At 34.7% G+C, this 20,874-nt stretch overlaps 1 protein-coding gene across 1 annotated transcript in view; it reads right to left on the bottom strand.

The window, feature by feature from the left end:
* ASPH (aspartate beta-hydroxylase) overlaps positions 1 to 20,874 on the bottom strand; it is a 94,758-nt gene that overhangs the window by 46,730 nt on the left and 27,154 nt on the right. The window contains exon 5 of the mRNA XM_062489259.1: positions 20,460 to 20,534. Coding sequence (XP_062345243.1) covers positions 20,460 to 20,534 — 75 coding nt within the window. The remainder of the gene's footprint in view (positions 1 to 20,459; positions 20,535 to 20,874) is intronic.

A 20,874-nucleotide genomic window follows, 5' to 3' on the forward strand; every position in this document is an offset into this window, starting at 1 on the left:
AAAACCCTGGATTCTGTATTTTTTTACACATACCACACAATCATTAAAATAGGTGATATATCATCCGAAACACTAAATTTTAAAAAGAGCAATAGTGCAGCCCCGGATGAAATAATAGTTTCATTTTACAGTTTTCACAAACCAGTTTATATACTCGTATTTCTATTTTTACCACCTCCCATTGCCATGACACATCATGCTAGTTAGCCACCCATTTTCCATGTATCCTCTCCTTAACCAGCAACACTTGAGATTTTCACCTGGCCTCTTCTCTCTACTTCATTCTACATCACTGGATAACCTGCTTCCACACATCTTGGACATTCATATTACTTCTGCAAGTTTGCCATCACAGGAGACCAGTGTATGACCTCCTCACTCTAAAGCCTGCTTCTATCTCCCATTTATTGTCTGACTTCACATTTCTTTATTCCTGATGCTCATCGAACATATAACATACAGCTCTCTAAACCTCTTTATGCACTAGAATCAGTTATCCAAACCCTTAGACTATTTTCAGCTTGTATTCTGCTAAATCACTTGTCATTGACTTCACCGAAGCCTCTCCAATGATCTTTAAATACTCCCACTTCTTCTAGGTAGCTGCATTTGAAATTTATCACAACTTGATCTTGTTAGCTCTGAAGCTAAGAATTCACACTTCACCAAGAACTCACTTTAGCATCATATTCAGCACATATTGCTTTGTTCCCTCCACACTGATCCCTAGCATATTTCAATGGTGCAAAAGGTTTTAATTATGCTATTTCTGACAAAGGCTTAAAAATGTGTTCTCTCAAAGACAGTGATATGATAATACATCTTGAGACTATTTTTTCATCAACTTAAACCAATTAAACAAACAAAAAAATCTTAGCTCTTCAAACCATTCCCATCCTTTACTCAATGTTTTCATTTCCAGCAAAATAATTCAAGATGAAAAACACCAACAAAACAGCTTTAGCTAATCTCTATAGGCTAGGGCTGCTAACACCATATAACGAATGCACCAGGGATTCCCAAGAAAGTTTCTACCAGGAAGAATAAGTTTATTTTTCATATTACAATACAACTAAATGCTTGAAGACGTATAAGAGTGACCCAAGTCACAACTAAAAATGTGTTTCATACCTTGTAGATTTTACATGAATCTCAGTTAACACTATAAATTCACAGTACAACTTTTGTACAGATATGTAATTTTTGAAACATGCAAAATTACAAATGATGTTCACTAAAATCATTACATTTTTCAGTATCTTTCTTATATCAAACCTTAGCTATTTTTTTAACTTCTTAGAAAGAAGTGCCATGATATGGTACCTTTTCAATTACAGAGAATGTTAGAAAGTAAACTATAGTAAATTGGCAGTATTAAAATACACCTTTAGTATTCCACTCTTTGCTTACTGGTATTTCTTCATGTGATTTCCAAAAAAAGCAACTGAATCCAAGATTTTATAGATTCATTGACAAATAACAAGAGGCTATGTAGCAATGTGAAAATTTAAAGAAAAATGTAATCTGACTTTTTCTTAAACTACTATTCAGCAATACCAGATCATTAAAGCTATGGAGGTGTTTGAAAACTGAAAAGGTGAAGGAAGATTTTTGCTTTCATAGAAGTGCATGGACCTTATTAGATCTCTGATTTAAACTATGGACCATAACCATAATATTTTGTATGCAAAGCAGATATATCACTTTCCCCAGACATTTGTGTTTGTTTTGAAGCGCTATCTCATCCATTATAAATTACAAACAGAAATGTTTCATGAAAAAAATTCAGGCCTAGCTGGCTGCAGAATGTTAATACTCCAAAAGGACAATCACAACACAATTATACAAGACACAGACCTTAGCATAGTGCCCATTTCTTTCATATAACAGCAGCCAGAAATAAAATTAATTAATTTTACTTGTTACTTCCTCCTTGTAAACAATACTTTCAAATATATTTTTAATATTAAAATTCACAATTTGAAAACTAATATTAATTTGTGGCTGAGTAAAATATTTATCCCTGCAATCTAATATCTAATACATTTGGGAATAAATAATGACACTAGAAAGACAAAGATACTCTTCTGTGTTTTATTGCCAAACATCAAAATGGATTAAATATACATATTTTTAATAGTTCACTTGACCTTGCTCAGCTTGGCATATTTTTGTAAACATGAAGCACGTAAAATCACATAGCCAGCTACAAAATACTTAAAATTCAATCATAGCATAACACACTCTCACAGTCCCATAATTCTACAAATAGGCTGCCACTGTTATATAAAAAGTCCTCCATTCACCATTCTAAAATAATTCTCAAGATTCCTCACAAAATATGGCTTTGTAAAAATTATTGCTCTGCAATTCACAATCACAGGTAATTTTACTAAAATATCCCATCCCAAAACACATCACAGTCTAAGAGTATTATTGCTTTCTTGAAAAGTCTAAAGAAATCACTCTGGGACATCTGTATTTGTTGATCAGATGTAATATTCACATGGAGTCTTACTGACATCCCAAACCCAAAAAAAATGGCAAGCATATATGATGCCCCTTTCACTACAAATGTAAGCATCTAAAACCCTGACTGCAAAACTGTTACAGAAATTGAAAGTCTTCCTGTAAACCAAAAGGCAACCAACTGTTAGGGTTACCAAACTGATTCTTCTTTGTATAAGTTTATCTTACTTTATTTCTCCTAAGCTCCTGTAACAGGCTTGGCAATTTCCTAAACTCACAGCAATTATTCCTGAGCCAAAAAGGAACACATGCAAAATATCAAAGAATAAAATATTTCTTCGTAATTGTGGAACAGCAGCACAGAACAGGTAAAAAGCACACCTGTTATATTAAAATTCTTAATCACTCACAGTACCTAAATTTCAGATGTACCATTTTTAAGACCATCCATAACTGTAGGTCTTTAATTTTGACATCATATTTTTTGTAAGGTGGAGTTTACAAAGCATGTTTTTAATAAAATTTGCAAATCAAGTGTGTATGCAAATTTGACTTTTAAAATAATTTACGGAACATAAAGCTTATTAAAGCCAACTTTGAGATCATTACATTGGTCAGCAAATCCAAATTGAATCATTTTACTGAATTCAACCTGATTCCAGCAACTCAGTCTGGTTACATTCTCCACTGACTCCCTGTCAGGCTAGCATCTAGTCTCTAGACATTTTTGCTGTAAAAATCAGATGAGCATAAATAAAAAGTGCTAATTAATACATAAAGGGTTTTTGAAAACTGTAATTTTATAATCTGGCCTTTTACTAGTATGTAATCTGGCCTTTTACTAAAACACACATTTTATACCTTGTTAGGGTATTTTAAAAGTCACCTGAAATTCATGTAGTTAACTGTTGACATAACATCAGTGCAAAGAGACATAAGTCAAACTTCACAGCATAGTGTGTGCCTGATTAGTGTTTTTTAATAAAATGCATTTAGGCTATATGCTATATCAGCAGTTATGAAACATTTAAAAATTCATAACATCATATGTTTCATTTGACCAAACTGCTCTGTACATACTGTATGAATCCACAACAAAAGATATATATTAAAATCTAAAAAAATGTACTTGCTGCTATGTTATAAATAGAATATTAAAATTGCTTAAACAGTACATGAAATGCAGCTCTAAGTTGTAACTCTGTCACAAACACAGAAGAAAAATAATGAATTCACTAAACTTGACCAAGGGAAAAAAAAAATCAGACAGGAATGTAAACTAAACATCCAAGGGTTAAAAATGCTTACTAAAATGACAGTTGGCTAAAACCCATTTACAAGATCTTAGTGTTCATTCCCCAAACCCTGAACTGCTTGGTAATTACATCATAAGGTCTATTACAACCATCTGCTCCCCTTTTGTAGCGTATGGTTAGGACTGGTCCTCCTGATGTAGGGACTTTTCTTTTGAAGCTTTAAGTATCTGAAAAAATAAGGGGAAATCTCTATTAAAGGACCAACCAAAACACAACTTCCTCTAAAACAACAATTAAAAAATCTTCAATGCTAAAAAATGCAACTTTGTATCAGACTAGTTAATATGAAAAAGCTGTAATTTCTAAGAGCTACCTTAATGAATATACACAAAGTTGCTGTATAAGGTGGGAAAGAAACTTTTAAGTATTTTTCTAGGCAGTAAATTTTTTATTACTCTATGGCACTTTATTTACCTTGTAAAGGGTATCTAGGCCATGCTACAACTCTGTTTAAGCATTTTGATTTTGGTTTGATTTTTTGTGTTGGTTTAGTTTTGGTTTTTATTTGTTAAAGACAACTGGAAAAGAGAAGCCAGGGAATGAGGAAGGGTCAAGGTTCTAAGGTGGAAACTTCTCTACACATAAGGGATTTCAGCAGTTGGTAAAATAAATGTAGTTATAAAAATGCCAAGGATACAAGGTGAAGGGGAGGGGGTGGAGCAACTCATAGATATTTTAAATCTAAACCAATACAAGAGGGATCAAAATCCAAATATAAAGAGTAATGGTATCCCCAAAACACAATGTCTCCCTAAAACATGTGTCCAACAAGTACCATTCTATCACAACCACTGCAATTTATGTGCCAGTGTAAAGCAGGATTAGCTAGAAAACCTGAATTAGTAATATTTCAAGCTAGTTCATCAAACCATTAGTTTATAAAGTCCACTAGTTTATAAAAGTGCAGATTACAATTGTAGCTACAGTATCCTACATCTGGAAAAGAATACTGGCAATAATTTCAGAAGTAAACTCAGAGAATTGGAAAGCAGTTCTTACAGATACTTAAAGATGTATTTGACTAGCATGAACTTTGGTGATATGCCCGTAAGTCAGCAAAAAACTTTTTGATTTACACTCCAGCATATTCAAATCCCACACCCACTATCTTCCCTGGTGATGTGAGAAGGGTCCTCACAGCTAAATTCAATCTCTGAGCTATCTCCTTTTTCCCTTCAAAAAAAAACAAGTTCCTGTATTTTAGCTAAAAACCAAACAACTGCTCCAAACCTGATACAAACTGGTGCCACCATGCTACAAATGCAGTTGCATGAATTTCAACTACCAAAGGAATAAGGAATGTATAGTGACATTTCTGACTTTCTTTTACACTGCCTGAAGTTATGTTTGTTACTGCTTAAAGAACAGGAAATACTAGCTTAGAACAACTGACAAAATAAAATCACAAAGAAGAAAGACTACTCAAACATAATCCCCCATACTGAATCCTCCATCACAAAGAAGATATTAAAAAAACCCAGGAAACATGAATGTCATAATCTGAGAGGAAAATTTGAGAGTAACATTGCTTTCAAACAGAAATATTCACATTAAAAAAGACAGTAAATACACTTAACAGCAAGAAGAACTAATAATTTAATAACATTTTATTCATTGTCAGTAGTTTATGTCTTATGTTTTTTTTGTCAGTTGCCGAAGATGCTACTTGAATTTTATTTTATGTGCTGAAACAATAAGATTTTTAGAAAAAGCTATAAATACTGGTTCTTCTGCCTTCAGAGTGTTTCCCACACCACGACGCAAATTATAAGGACTCTTAAGTTAGTGCAGTACTCAGATTTTGTGCTGATCAAATTATTTTCATTTTCTACTTCCTAAACAAAGGATCATGAACATTGTACTACATCTAATAATTACTTGTGTCTTTAATAACTGTCTTTAAAACACATTTTGATTGATTCTCTCACTTTTTCCCCTATGAAGGGAAAAAGAAAATAATTAATTCCTTCTAGCGCTGCTGCTATATTGTGTTTCCAAAAGCTATGCCAGGATAGATATCAAGGTAATTTTGTGATTTAAATGGCATGTGGCACTAATTTTGAGAATAATCACAGGTGAAAAAAGAATAAATCTAAAAGATTTATTCAGAAATACATACCATTTCAAAGTATCACAAGCGATTAATCATTCTTGCAGTGTTTGAAAATGGCAAGGAGTCTCTTAGTATCACAACTCTCTCGCAGGAGAGTTGGTTCAGTTCCACGACCTTATTTGCAAATACATCTACAATTAGAGGAGGGATCATTCCCCTCCACTCAGCACTGGTGAGGCTGTATCTCCAACCCTGTGCTCAGTTTTGGGCCCCTCACTGCAAGAAGGACACTGACGTGCTGCAGCATGTCCAGAGAAGGGCAGAGCTGGGGGTGGATCTGGAGCACAGGTCTTGTACGGAGCAGCTCAGGGAGATGGGGTTGTTTAGTGTGGAGCCAAGGAGGTTCAGGAAGAACCTTACTGCTCTCCATAAATGTCTGAAACAAGTTGTAGCCTGGTGAGGGTCAGTCTCTTCTGCCAAGCAGCAAGAGAGAGTTTAAGAAAGCAGTCTAGAGTTGCACCAGGAGAGATTTTGAATGGATGTGAGGAAAATTTTCTTCTCCAAAAGGGTGGTCAAGTATTGGAGCAGGGTGCCCAAGGAAGAGGTGGAGTGCCCAGTGGGGAGGTATTTAAGAGATGTGTAGATATGACACTTGGGGACATGGTTTAGTGGTGGACTTGCTAGTGTTAGATAGTTAGGTCTAAAGCTGGACTTGACTTTAAGGATCTTTTCCAATCCAAACGGCGTTGCAATTTGAAATAGTGTATTTAGAAATCCATCACTACTATAGAAAACACTGAATTTGTTTGGTTTTTTTTTTGTGAAGGTAGAAAAATTAATTTACAGCTGCAAGACTGAGCCATACATTACAACACAAAAACTGATATAGTCGAAAACCCCAAGATTTCAAGTTGGTACTTCTATTCTGAATTTAATTTTAAAATAGTATCTGTAAATCAAGAAATCATCTCAATATCCTCAACTGACATTGTGTGGTGGAATTATCTATGTTGAAATTTTGTTAAGTTCTGTAAGGGCCTTTTTGTTATTTTAACTTTAAACAGCAACCTTTTCTGAGAGAAAACGTCTTTTCCTTTTCTCCACTTCCAACTTAATGCATAACAAACTGACTGCAGACTGCCTCTGCTGTACTTCTTGCCCATGCTGTCAAAGATAACTACTGTTTGCTCCTACACTGATTACAAGCTTTGGTTAAGAATCCTTCATATTCATTATGAAACAAAACACTTGCAGCTAATGCATGCCTTAATAGCTATGCCCTCAAACTTTTCAACACACCACATGGCTCTTGTGATAAACAGGCTGGAAATACCTCAAAGACAACACATTTATGCACCAATATGAGCATTTCAAACTACCTCAGCTAAGGTTCAGCACACCAACTCAAACATGAACTAAACCATCCCCCCAATCTGTACAGCCACAAAAGGCCCTCCTGTGTTTTCTTCACTTCTCTGGCTACTTTTGGCATGACTAAGAACCAAATACAAATGCTGTAAGGAAAAAAACCCAACAACCCAGAACTCTCTGGGCACCACATCTTTTAAGAGCTTCTGCATAGTACAAGGATTAACTAACCCAGAAAGGGGGACAGGCTAATCAGCACAAAATAAAAATACAACTGTTTGAGGTCTGGGACTGCAGCTTCTCTGATGAACTGCCCTGAGATATAACTCTGTTCCACTCAACACAACTAGTTTGGTACAATGAACAAAGTAGCAAATCGTAATAGCTAATTCCAAGAAATATGCATTTCTTGAATTTAGAAGCCACTTAACTATGCTAAAAATGGTTTCGGTAAAATCCGTGTCTACTACTGTCAGGCAACAGATGGAAGAACTGGAAGTGCTCTTGTTCTTAAAATCAGCTATGCAGAAAGAAATGTGATGGCATGACAAAACAGTCCCTGTTTCCAGATCAGTGCCCAAGGAATGTGCCACAGTCACATTCTGACTGACACACAGAGAAGTAACACTACCATTATAACTGCTCTGGAAAGGCAGCGCACACATATTGAGACCTGAAATGGTTGTTTTTCCTTTCCAAAAGTATTCAGCTCTGTCTGAAGTGATTAAAAATTAAGTTTTAAATTAAAACTACTCTGTTTATTTGTAACCTTTCCATATAACCCAGTAACTACCATTGGCATTTATCAAGTACAACAGAAAAATTATTGATTCTAAACCAAGAAGCAGCTTTGACAATAATGATATCCCTTCACAAAGTAATTTGATTACCAATTTCCATAGCTTCATTTTTTAGGAAAAAAAAAACAAGCAACCAAGATTGACTTACCCACTTGAACATCATCTGAATAATCTTCAGCTTTAACAGGTTTTTCTGCAAAAAAAAGTGAATAAAATTAAAACTGGACTGCTTCCCAAATATTTACAAAAAGCCTCCCTTTTATTTTTTTCACTTATATTCCAAGCAGTGACCTATTAAGACTGCTCTGTAATACTACTTGTGCAGAAGTGGGATGCAAACTTCTTCCTCAGCTTAATTTTTCCAAGAGAAAGACTCATACTTGAGTAGGCCAGTGAGTATATTGTAGGATTGCACAGTTTCAAAAATGATACTTCAAACTTCTGAAACTATACTAGCCAAAGTACACATATCCCAGTTTCATATGCTACTACAGTATGGGCTTAGAAAACATCCATGTTTACCTATTATGCTTATAGCTGTAACTATGTAATCCTTGACTTCAAAATTCAGTTACTTTTATTTCTAGATGTATGTTTAAATGAGACATGTCACACATCACCTAGTGCTACTACTGCTAATAGACTGAAGTCTGCACACATGCTTGGAAGGAGTCAGGCTCATCAGAAAAAACTTCACAATAGCCCGGATGTTGGCTGTAGATAATAGGAAGAATTGAAGAAGGAAAATATATTCTCTGATTTGGGAAGTCCATAAATAAAGAGCTCAAAGCTTAGGGGACATTCCACTTTATTCCTTATATATAGCCTCTCTCCTGAGTATGCACTCCTGACTGGCTGGTGGAAAACAGAGCATGGAAAAGAAATTTTCAGTTCCATCATTTAACCAAACATTGTCATTTTTATCAATACAAGTTTTTCTGAACTGGGAGCACTCTCAACTTCTAACACTGAAGAGTGCTTTCTAAGCCATCATATATGTCATTAAAAAGCTCAAGATGATAGATTCCAGTGCCATAGATATGTTTGAAAGAAAACAGCTGCAGAAAAAGCTATTAATGCATTTTTGTTGTAGCATAGAATTCTATTCCATAATATTATCATTCCAAATTATTAACTTTTTGAAGTAGCAAACACATGGAAAACACATTAAACAAACCTGATTCCTCTGGTTCAACGGCCACATCATCTTCTGTTTGCTTACTTTCTATTCCTAAATAAAAAAGAAATGTTGAAAGTTATTCACATTGCATTCATAATTTTGTTTTTATTTCCCAGCAGCCACACAACTGAACTAATATCAAACAAAAAGGAAGATTTAAATTATAAACTAATAAGTTCAGTTAACTGAAGAGTAGGAAAAATGGTACTAAATGTGTTTGACATCAAAAGTTTAGCTACTAGAAGTAGGACTTGTACTGCACACACCAAAAGGATTTTAGTTACAATTGTCATTTGAGTGAAACAATGTATGTTACCTCCTTTAATCACACAAGAATGCATTTTGCAAATAGAAAACCTGAATAAATATAGCATCAAATCCTAGACACAGTGCTCAGGCTAAACTGCTTAGATTGCTTTGCTCTAGCTGAATCAATCAACATCATGCTTGAGAAAAACCTTCTTTAACAAAATGTTTAACTCCTTAGAGCAGATTTTTAAATTACATTTAACACAGCACTCATTCAACATTCTTCAAGGACAATAAGCAAGCAAAAATTTACAACATAACCTTTCTGAGTAGCAATGTGGAAAATTACCACAGAGTTCCAATTTGAGTAATGGAATGAGTACTTCATAAGAATTTCATGAAATTCAACAAGGCCACATACAAGGTCCTGCACCAGGGTCAGGGCAACCTCCAATGTCAATAAATGTTGGGGGAAGGAGCAATTGAGAGCATCCCTGTGGAGAATGAATTGGATATTCTAGTGCATAAAACACTGGACATGAGCCAAGAGAGTGCACTCCCAGCTCAGAAGGCCAATTGTATCCCTGGCTGCATCCAAAGAGGAATCTCTCATCAGATTCCACCATGGAGTGCTCTGGAGCTCTCAGTAGAAGACAGACATGGACCTGGGACCTGTCAAAACAGGCTCAGATGAGGTCCATGAAGGTGATCAGAGGGCTGGAGCACCTCTCCTAGGAAGGCAGGCTGACACACTGGGATTGTTCAGCCTGGACAAAAGAAAACTCCAGTGAGACCTTATTGTAGCCTCTCAATAAGGGATCTTAAAAAAATATATAAAGAGATTTTTTTACTCATGCCTGTAGCAACAGGACAATGGATTTTAAAGTGAAAAAGAGGAAATAGAGACTGGGCATAAGGAGACTGTTTATGATGAGTGTGGTGAGACACTGGAACAGGTTGCCTAGAGCAGTAGTTGATGCTCCAACCCTGGAAGGGTTTATAAAGTTAGGCTGGACAGAGCTTTGAGCAAGCTGACTAAGAACAACATGCCCCTAAACATGACAAGGGGATTGAACCAGATTGTTAAATATCCCTTCCATGATTTTGTTATCTGCTGTGTTTTTCATTTGTTTCTTTCAAATTATTTTAATAAACATAAATGGAAGAAAAAAAGCTTTTAGAAACTACACAGTTTCATACCTGGGAGGTCTTTAGCAATATCAAAATCTTCATTAATTTCTTCTATAAGTATGAAAAGGAAAAAGTGTATAATCAGCTTGCTTTTTTTCTTAATACATGATTTTCAAACTTATGTATTTCATCAAAACACTAAGATCACAATTACAAAATATACACCTGGCCCCGTGGCTTCATTCACCCCATTTGGAAGGTCCTCAACAGCTAAGAAAACATTCAATTGAGAGCAATAATGAAGTCAAGCCCTCAAGTGATGGAACTTATGCACTACATAAAAGAACACAGCAAGCACACAGATATGTTTATCTGTTATTAACAAACAAACATGTTAATGAATTCCAGGGGAAAAAAAATCTTAAATATTCTTTCCCGTTTCACTAAACAGCTCTTCTATTAATCAGCTAGTTATTTCAAAATTGTACCTTTCCAACAATTGTTGTTTGGATTGTACTGAAATTTTAAAACTATTTCTTAATTTTTCTGAATACATTCAAGTAATCCCACGTTCATCTTTTGCAGCATCAACTCCATCTCCTAGACATAGTGAAAACCAACCAAAAATCCTGCATACCTATAAACTTTAAAAGTTTTTTATTTGAATAAACATGCAATTCTTTTGTGAGTCCTAATTTCCTTCCTAAAGCACAACAAAGAAATTATACAACTTAAATTATGGATTCTAAAGAAAAAAATAATTTCTTTTTATTTTCTCTTAATATGGCACTTTTTAAATTCCTTTGACTGTACTCTTAAGATTATGGTAACAAAGGTGAGAAAATAGGTACTTGCAATTTATTTATACTAGAGAACTTCTTGACTTCCTTCTAAATTATTGTGGTTTTTTTTTCAATCAGCTGCCTCTCAAAAGAGCTGGCATTTCAAGACAATGAAGTATAGAGAACCCAGAGAGAATATTGCAGACAAATAATTTGCTTCTCCTAATTAGACAAATGCACTAGCAAGATGTCTGCATCAAAGCAGAGCTAGTTCTGACAGCCTACATTTTGAGTGATCTTTCACACTGGTTGAAGGTTATGAGCAGGGCTCATTACAAGAAGCAGTGTCTGTGATGAACAACTGTGGTCCAGCTGTCCATTAAAAGCCTCAGACACCCCACTCTGTGTCACTGGAGACCTTAAACATGAATCCTCAAGAATGGCATATTAAAAAAAAAGTTTCTAAGTTCATAGTCAAAAATGTAACTTCATAATAATACAGACTGTAATGAACCTTTGCCATAACTGGAAATGTCAGGACTGAAGGTCACACAGATTATGTACTTCAATATACATAAACAGCAAGATTAAGTTTATTATTTTTATGCTAATTTGACTAAAATATTTTTGTGCATATATATATATATATATAAAGAGAGAGAAAGAGAGAGAGAGAGAGAGAGAGAGAGCGCGAGTGGGATATATATACCCGTATCTTGAGTCTCAGTCTGCTTTTCATGTTTTGGTTCTGAAAGAAAAGAAAAATTAAATTCCTGGGTGGATGATATGCACAAAGTATTCTAAAAATTTAAGCATACAGTTCATTTCTTTAGTGGCAAAAGCAAAGGCCTTAAAAAAACTACTTCACCTAGCCTGGGGACCTGAATAGATATATGAACCTTTCCGGGAGCTTGTAGTAGAAATTCTACATTAAAATAAAATGAAACCATATGTGTACATATTGCTGAAATTTCAAGACTTTCTATCACACAGATGAAATGTTGAAAACAATTACAACAAATCTATCACTCTGTACACTTGTTATAATTCTCCTATATTCTTAATCTTTGCATAATCAGTCTAATTTTTACAATTCTGAAGAAGAAATAAGTCAAGAATAATCATTATTTAATTGTAGATAATGTCTGAAAATAGACAAAATGCTATCCATTGTCTGAATTTTCAATATACACTTACTGTGAATTTTAGACTAAAGTTCAAAGTACATTCAGTGTTTGGGATAATTTCATTGTCTAACATGTACTAATCCTCATCTGAAAAAGGTTATTTACATACCATTTAAAAAAACAAAACCAAAAAACAACCACCTTTATATTAATGTTGTAAGTTTTAGATATTGTTGTATCTTATGTACTAATCTTTCCCCCACTCTTCCAAAAGAGAGTTCTTACAGAATATCTTTCAAGTATATCCAGAACTCTTTCTTTCTAATAAGAATCTCAAACTTGCTTTCTTTCTCTAGTTTCATGGCTAAAAACTGTAGGAAACTCTTCATAAAACTGGAAGTTATGTACAATAACTGAGTTCTTGTATTCTTGTTCTATTATGATTTACACACTCCACTGTGGGCACTTATTCTCCCTAAAGAATTTTTTGCATTAGCAATAACCTCAGTAATGTGATTACAGCAATCCTATTAGAGGCAGTTCCTGATCTGAATTAAGAACCAAGACTCACAAAGCAAGAGCCACAAAAGAAATTGGACTGCTCTGCCAGCATTATCTTGCACTGTCTTCAGCTTTGAGAGCTCAAGAAAGCACCAGGAGTGTAGAAAATATTTCACCAGAAGGCCTTGTCAGAAGAAGGGAAACATGTCATAGAAATGGAGAAGATAAATTGACTCAAAGCTTATACTTCTGTTGATTTCACAGACAATTGCCTATGAAGACTTTAATATGAATCTTCTTGTGGGGTTCAACTGCAGTTTTGTAGTCCATGCCAAAACCACAAGCTTTAAATTTGAGAGAAAGGATTTCAGATCTCCTGATGGAGATGGCCTCCAGCCCTTCTTTGACTTTAGAAAAACAAAGCCAAAATTTCTATTCTCCAAAAACAAAGTGAATCTGTTTCACTTTCAATCCGACCAAACCCACGTCAAAAGGTACAAGAAAGATGGGCCTAGAGACAAAAGGGATGAAAAACAGGTACAACTGCTAAAATGGTGTTTAGCACATGAACATGAACAAGCCCTGAAATGCCACGAATGAACTTATACTGAACTGAGAAGGAAAAAATTGTGTGTGACAGAAAGGCAGCCTCATCTCACTGGTCTTTGTCTTCTACACTGCTCTCCAGGTTGGAGCTCTGAAATTAAACTCCTCTAAAAAGTACAAAGGATGCATTGTGCTTTCTCTCACAACCAGAATATCTTCAAGGTGGAACGTGAAAGCAAGGTACAATTATGTTGTGAAAAGGCAAATTTTATCGAGAGGGTATCAGTTTTCCATGAAGTATGTTGAACTGTGGGAATAATTTACTACATAAAGAAGCCTGACAATTTAGTATCAAACAATAAGAATTTTTTTGGCAGTCACATGCTACCTTAGAATTTCCTTTAGAGAAAAAGAATGGAAGTTCCTTATTCTCCTTATCATCCTAATCAGAGGAGTGACAAGAATAAATTAAGTGTAGGGAGATTTATCTGGTACTATCTAAAACTCTCAGTGCAGTACAGAGAGGCAAATGCACATGAAACTACTGCTTCCTGAAGTAAATGAATGACTCACAAAATACAGTGATTCATTGTTATGGTGCTGTGGTGCCAGAAGAGACTGCCGATCATTAAATGCTTTTGGAACTGATTTTTTATAAAGCTGATGCAATTTACTTTGTAACCTCCCTGATCAACTTAGTCAAAAAGCAGATATAGTAGTCTCTTCACAAAGGCATGGAAGCATTTTCTGTTTGTGTTACCACTACACATGAAAGATCATGGAAAGTAAAGAAGTTGCACTTCTTCATATCTAAGTGTGAGAAGCAAGATAACTGATTCTTGATTAGGAACTGATCATAAAATAACTATCTCCTGGAAAGGTAAGTAAAAAATAAGCCCTGGGAAAAAACTAGAGTTTCCTGCTTTTCTATCCTATTACTCCTGAGTTATTTTGTCAAGGGCACCATAACTGAGGCAAATAATTATTTTCTGCAGACTGAGAAAGACACAGGCTAAGGGCTATATACACCTTTGGGCCACTGAGGGTCTTTCAGTGGAATTTTGATTTCTGTCTCAAGGAAGGATGTTGGAATTTACCTCCTGATAACAAAGAATGAACCTCAAGGTTTTCTGTTGCAGATATTTTGAAGTTAAGAAACCCTGTGCTTTGCTCAGGTTACATAAACATGGAAAATAAACAAGAGTGCCTTAAAGATATGTTTAACTATTCTGAAGTGTGGCAGTGTCCAGAAGGATATCACAGCAGGAATCACAACCACACACCTTTGTTTCAAATCTGTGAGTACTATTCTTCTTGTTTACTTTTTGATTTGGTTTCAGCAATCATTAGCAAATCATCAACCAAATCAAGCTAATCCAGGGTAATTCCCAAAGAACTGGTTGTGGCAGACAAGATGAAAATGTTTGAGCTAAACAGATGAAATAAACCACAGCTGACCTGGCCAGGGTTTCACAAGGAAAAAAGACATGGCAAAACCTTCAGCATTCTTATTCCACATATGCACAAAGTACAGCAAAGAGGACCAGTATGGGAATATAATGAGTATGCATACTCTACACTTAGACCACTGCTAAAAGATGAATTGATTGACTGATTACAAACACAGGAGGTTTGAACAGACAACAACCCAAAACTTTAGCTGAGAACTTGCAAAGTAATGTGGCAACATAGGAAAATTTAGGGAAAAAAAATAGGAAATTCTAAAACAATGTAATTCCACTTGTATATTAATGAAAGATTTTGTTACTGTAATTTCACTAAATATAGCAATTGACATACCTTGGTCTTCACTATAATCTTCATATACTCTATCTGCTGTTTAAAGAAAAAGAAAATGAGCAGAAAAATTAATGGAATTTTAAGACAATAAAGACACGCAAATAATACAATACGGTGTCAAGTTTATTCAGATCAAAATAGTATTTGAAACTGTAGTAGTTCATACTGTAATAAAGTTAGTAAGACTGCAAAGGTGAAGATTGCTAAAAGATCCTGTGAGAAGAAGTGATTGATTTTCTGGCATCAAAAGACAAGCAGGCTTTCTTATACAGCTCTTAACTGTTCATAAGTATTTTGAATCTGAACTATTTATACATACTTTTTATATACAACTAACTTCTACAGTGTAATTTTGGCATCTGCTTGTTATTCCTTACTTGCTTTTAAAAAAGAGATACTACTTTCTTCTTGTCATGACACTAACTGCAACATCTCTGGCGCATTTAAATTCTTTTTTATCCACAGAAACACTTCTACACAATTTAAAATACTAATATCCATTCTCCTGGAAATTCAACCCTGAAAATATTATTCTGCCCATTTGGCTGAGATTATAGAGAAGCATTAATGTAGGTTTTAGAATAATTTCCTCAGGAAGTTATCATGTCTACATTTTCAATTTACATTCTGAAAAAATACTACCTAGAAACTCCAAAGTCTTGGGTGTTGTGTGTTGTTATTGTTTGTTTGGTTTTTTTTTTTTTGTGTGTATGATTGTCATGGTTTGGGGACAAAATTCAATGAAACTTCAGTAAGAAGAAAGAGGACTGGATTGTACCTGTGTAATCTTCCATAGCTTCTTCTGGCATTACCTCAGAGTCATCTTAAATAGAAATATTTAATATTTTATATTCAATTATATTTTCATGCAACAGCTAAATAACACAAGAGAGCTAAAAGAGCATATATTTAGCTCAAAAACAAAAGAAATAATCATACTGACTTAATAATACAATATTTTATTTGAAAGTGGCAGGTGAATTATAAAACACATCCAGGAGCTACATCATAAAACATAGAGAACAGTAAGCTAATGCATATTTGTATTTAGGCTTAAAGTTAGGAATATAAGTAGGTATTGCATAATCAATCCATTGATTAGGCCAGGAAATTCCTAACAGAACAAAATATTTATTTAAGTATTTGTAGATTGGATTCATGGAGTGTTACGCTCACAAATGTAATGAAAACATAGCAGCATAAAAACCAGGCCTACTTGAAGCTATCAGAAAACCATTTGAAAATAAAACTGTGAAGAAACAGTCAATATGACACATCACTTTGTAGCACATTTTTTTAAAGTGTGATTATATTATTATTATTATTTGAAGTAATGAAAATTTACAAACCTGGAGTATCTGGATCACTTACTCTCTCTTCCAAATCTGCAACATAATCATCTAAGGCTGTAAAATAAATATTAACAAATAAGTTCACTGAAATTAAAAATATGAAATATGTTTAATATTTCATTGTTTTAACTTGTATACATAATGATTCTATCAATGGCTAAATGTAGCTCCTTAGCTGAAAACTGAAAAACTAAAACTTTATAAACTGACACTTGAAACATGGCAATCTAATGGAAGGTGTTGGGCCACTCTCTCTTCCAGCCTTCTGCTCTAATGACTGTTGGAAAACTAGAGCAACGAGAGCCATTAGTCTCCATCAATATTTCTAAATATTTTTTCTAATATGAATAAAAAAATGCAAATATCCTCTATCTTCATAACTACAAAACATCTTCTCTACTAATGTGCAGGAGGCCCACTTGGTGATGGATCTAAAGAAGACAAGACATGAACCAGAAACTGTCCTTACAAAATATATACTTCACTTCTGGCATCTCAGATTTAGAGCAACTTACTTCCCCTCATTACCTAGCTAAATTTGAGGATTATTTTCCCCTACAACTACAATTCTTTCCAATGCTGTTAATATACTTGCTATGACACACATGAGAAAACACAGCACTTAAGGTAATGTATTATCCTTTTACTTTGGAAGTATAATAGCTTGGATTCTAAACCAGTAATCCCACACACAGTTTGGAATATACAGTTTTAGCTGTATCAAATAAATAAAACTATTTTTCTGTCACATCTATGACACCAAACACAACTGCAAAGTCCAGAGCTAACAGTTAAACATAAGAAGCCTAGTACAAACAGAAATCAATGTCTAATGTAAATGCAAGAGACTGTCCTTACTCTAAAGAGAGAAACATTGTTAGAATACTGAAGAAAATACTTAGCAGACAGAAGGGAAATTGCAATATCCACTTAATGCTTCTCCATAATGGAAAAGATGAGCTAATGCCATTGTACATGACATCAAACATAACATGAAGATCACTACAAGGTAATCGGATAAGTCCAAGCCAAATTTCTAAAAGCTTTCAAGATCAATTAAGATTCGCAGAAAGACAGAGCAAGGATAGTTCAGAATTACGTCCTTGGTGTTGACTCACTATCTGTTAGCAGAGTCAGACACAAAGAAACAAACAGCCATGAAGGAAAGGCACAAATTGGATGCTCCTAATGCCAAGAAAAACAGTCTAGAAGAACTGAAGTCTAGAAGCATTATAGACTGTACAAAGACAATAAAAGTAATGCATCTCATTCTCCCTTTTTTAGACCGTACAACCACAGACCACTTGCCTACCCAGTCCTCAATCATACATGACAGCCAGAAACATATTGTAAATAAAAAGATTTTGCACCAATGAATGCAAAGTTTCTATACCCGTCACCTGTTATTTGTAATAAAGATTTTTCAAGAGCAAGTATGACATAGTCATCACTTAAAAAAAATTCTCCAAGGCAATAACAACTAGTTATTGAGAAGGAAAAAAAAAAACCCAAATTCAAAATTATATATTTCTAAACCAGTCTAACCTTTACTATTTTCTCATATAATTTGTTACACAGAGGCAGAAAACCATTATTACTGAGTATGGAAAAACAAAGATACCTGGAATTTCGTATGATTCAGGCTTCACTGCTCCAACATCATCCACCACAGGATCAGCATCTGAGAAACAAATATTTTGCACAAATCTTAACATTTTTAAATCAACAAACAATACCACAAACCCTCTAACAGATGTTATGTAAGAACAGTAATATTTCTAAGCTGAAATTCTATGCAAATTTCTCTTAATGGCAGCAGGATATATATATATAGACTGACAAAGTTACTATTTTATTTATATACAATATTGAGAATGTGCATATATGAATAAATTTTATGCACATTTCCTCAAAAAATAAAGAGGCCTCTCCATAGAAATTTCTGAATAAATTGAGGAAAGAATATATTCACTTTGCCTTCTAAATTGCAAAGTTTTAAAGTAAGTGGAATTTGAATTTCTCCTCTAGTCTCCTACTTTGACTTGTGCTGTGGATGAGTAAGAGATACAGAAACGAGGAGGTATAATAGACCCAGACTGAAGAGTTACTTTGGTTGTGAAGAAAGAATCTCAGTGCACTTCCAGCAATCAAAACTTTTAGAAGACACTGATTACAGGGGTTTTATCAAAAGGCATCAAGAGGTATTAAGAGACAGGTAACATTTTCAGCAGTAAAAATAAAAAGCATTCAGAAAAATTTCTCCCTAGTTGGATTTAGATCATATGACTCTGTTTTAATATTTTGACTATAATTTTCATCATGCAGCCAATGCCCCAAGGTAACAAGATATGAGCTGCTTCTTTATATGATGTCTTCATCTCTGCAGGACTTAAATATAGTTTAGGCTTTTAGGGAGCCATATCTGAATAAAAAAAGAATGAGAATAAAGTATAGAAAGGAATGTGTTAATAAACTTTAATATTTAGTTTAAAAAATTAAAAGATCCAGAAGCAGACTCCATACAAGTTTTACTGATGGGGGATGAACAGATTGAGAGCAGCCACATCAAGCAACATTTGGGGGTGCTGGTAGATGAAAGACTGGACACAGAACGCCATCTCTAGAGGTCTGAGAAAAAGCTGAGAACTGGGGTTCAGCCTAGAGAAAAACAACACTCTAGGGTGACCTAATTGCAGCCTTTCAGTATCTTAAGGGGACAAAGAAGATGAAGAGGGACTTTTTACAAGGGCATGTAGTAATAGGAAAGGGGTTTGGGCTTTAAACTGAAAGGGGGTAGATTTAGATTGGATATAAAGTAAAAATTCTTCACTGTGAGGGTGATGAAGCACTGGAACATGTTGCCCAGAAAAGCTGTGAATGCCTCATCCCTGGAAGTGTTCAAGGCCTGGCTAGATGGGGCTTTGAATAATCTGGTCTAGTGAAAGGTGTCCTTCATGGCAGAAGGGTTAGAACTAGGTGATCCTTAAAGACCCTTTCAACCAAAACCATTCTGTAGGATTATAGTCATGCCTGTATAAGTCCAGGTTTTAGTGAGACATATTTTCATTTATCTGGGTTGGGTTTTCTTTTGTAAATGTATTTTTAAATATATCTAGTCATTTAGATACCTTTCTGAACTGAGTCTGGTGTCTCATACGCTTCTGGAATTTCAATCTCAAATTCTCTGAGCATGTCATCTGTTGCAGGAGCTTCAAAAGTTTCTCCATGTATTTCTTCCTTTACTTGCCACTGGTCACTTACACTTTCATCTATATCTTCATGTCTCTCACCTAATCAATAATGCAGATTATTAGTGAACAAATTTTCTTTTGTATATTCTATTATTAGCAAATATTCAGTCTTCAGTACACCTTTTGTGTTTTCCAGCTAGTCTCCATAGGGAATGGGGAGTGACAGAAAACTTATCTGCGCAGGTTTTTTTATCCAGCATTATAAACCCAACTTGCCAGGACCTTCTTTGCTCACAGTAAAGGTCAATTCTGCTCTGTCCACTCTTGCCTTCTACACAGTGTTTTGAGGAAGCTTTTGTTAAATTACTGATTTGAGCTGTTATTGCCAAGCAAGTCTGGATAAGAAGACAGTTTTAGGATTTGGTGACTGAACTTCCTGAATTTTCTTGAAAACGACAAATGATTTGATTTGATTTGAATGTTCTATGCAGGCAAGAGTACTTTAAGTGCATACCAAAACCAGACTCAGAGATTCATCTAGCCTATGGCAGTATTTATAAACTCTTCAGTGATTTCTAAGTGTTAATGCATTACCAGGATGGGAATGGAGAGCTTCATGAAGAACAGACTGAATTTCCTCTTCCAATTCTACATCAGCAGTCTTGTGCTCTAAAAGGATTATAAGTCGCAGTGAAGTAAGTGCAAAAGGCAAAATCTAAACATTAACTCAAAGCTTGCAGCTTTTAGCAGGCTCTATAATGTTCTTAATCCCTTTCACAAAGTACCCTAGAGACTAACCTGGTGAACATCTGCAACTCACAAAATTAGAAAAATAATTCCGTATTGCTTATTGTCCAATATAGAAAGCATTGCAACAATCACATCAGATTTGTCCATCTGAAGATGAATAGGGAGAATTTATGTACACTGCATTTTTTGCACATATATATTTTCTAGGGGTAGTAACAAGTTCAGGTAACTATTCAAACCAAGATCTCTCTTCTAAGGA

Source organism: Cinclus cinclus, chromosome 1 (assembly GCF_963662255.1).
Source record: "Cinclus cinclus chromosome 1, bCinCin1.1, whole genome shotgun sequence".
Classification (NCBI taxonomy): Eukaryota; Metazoa; Chordata; class Aves; order Passeriformes; family Cinclidae; genus Cinclus; species Cinclus cinclus.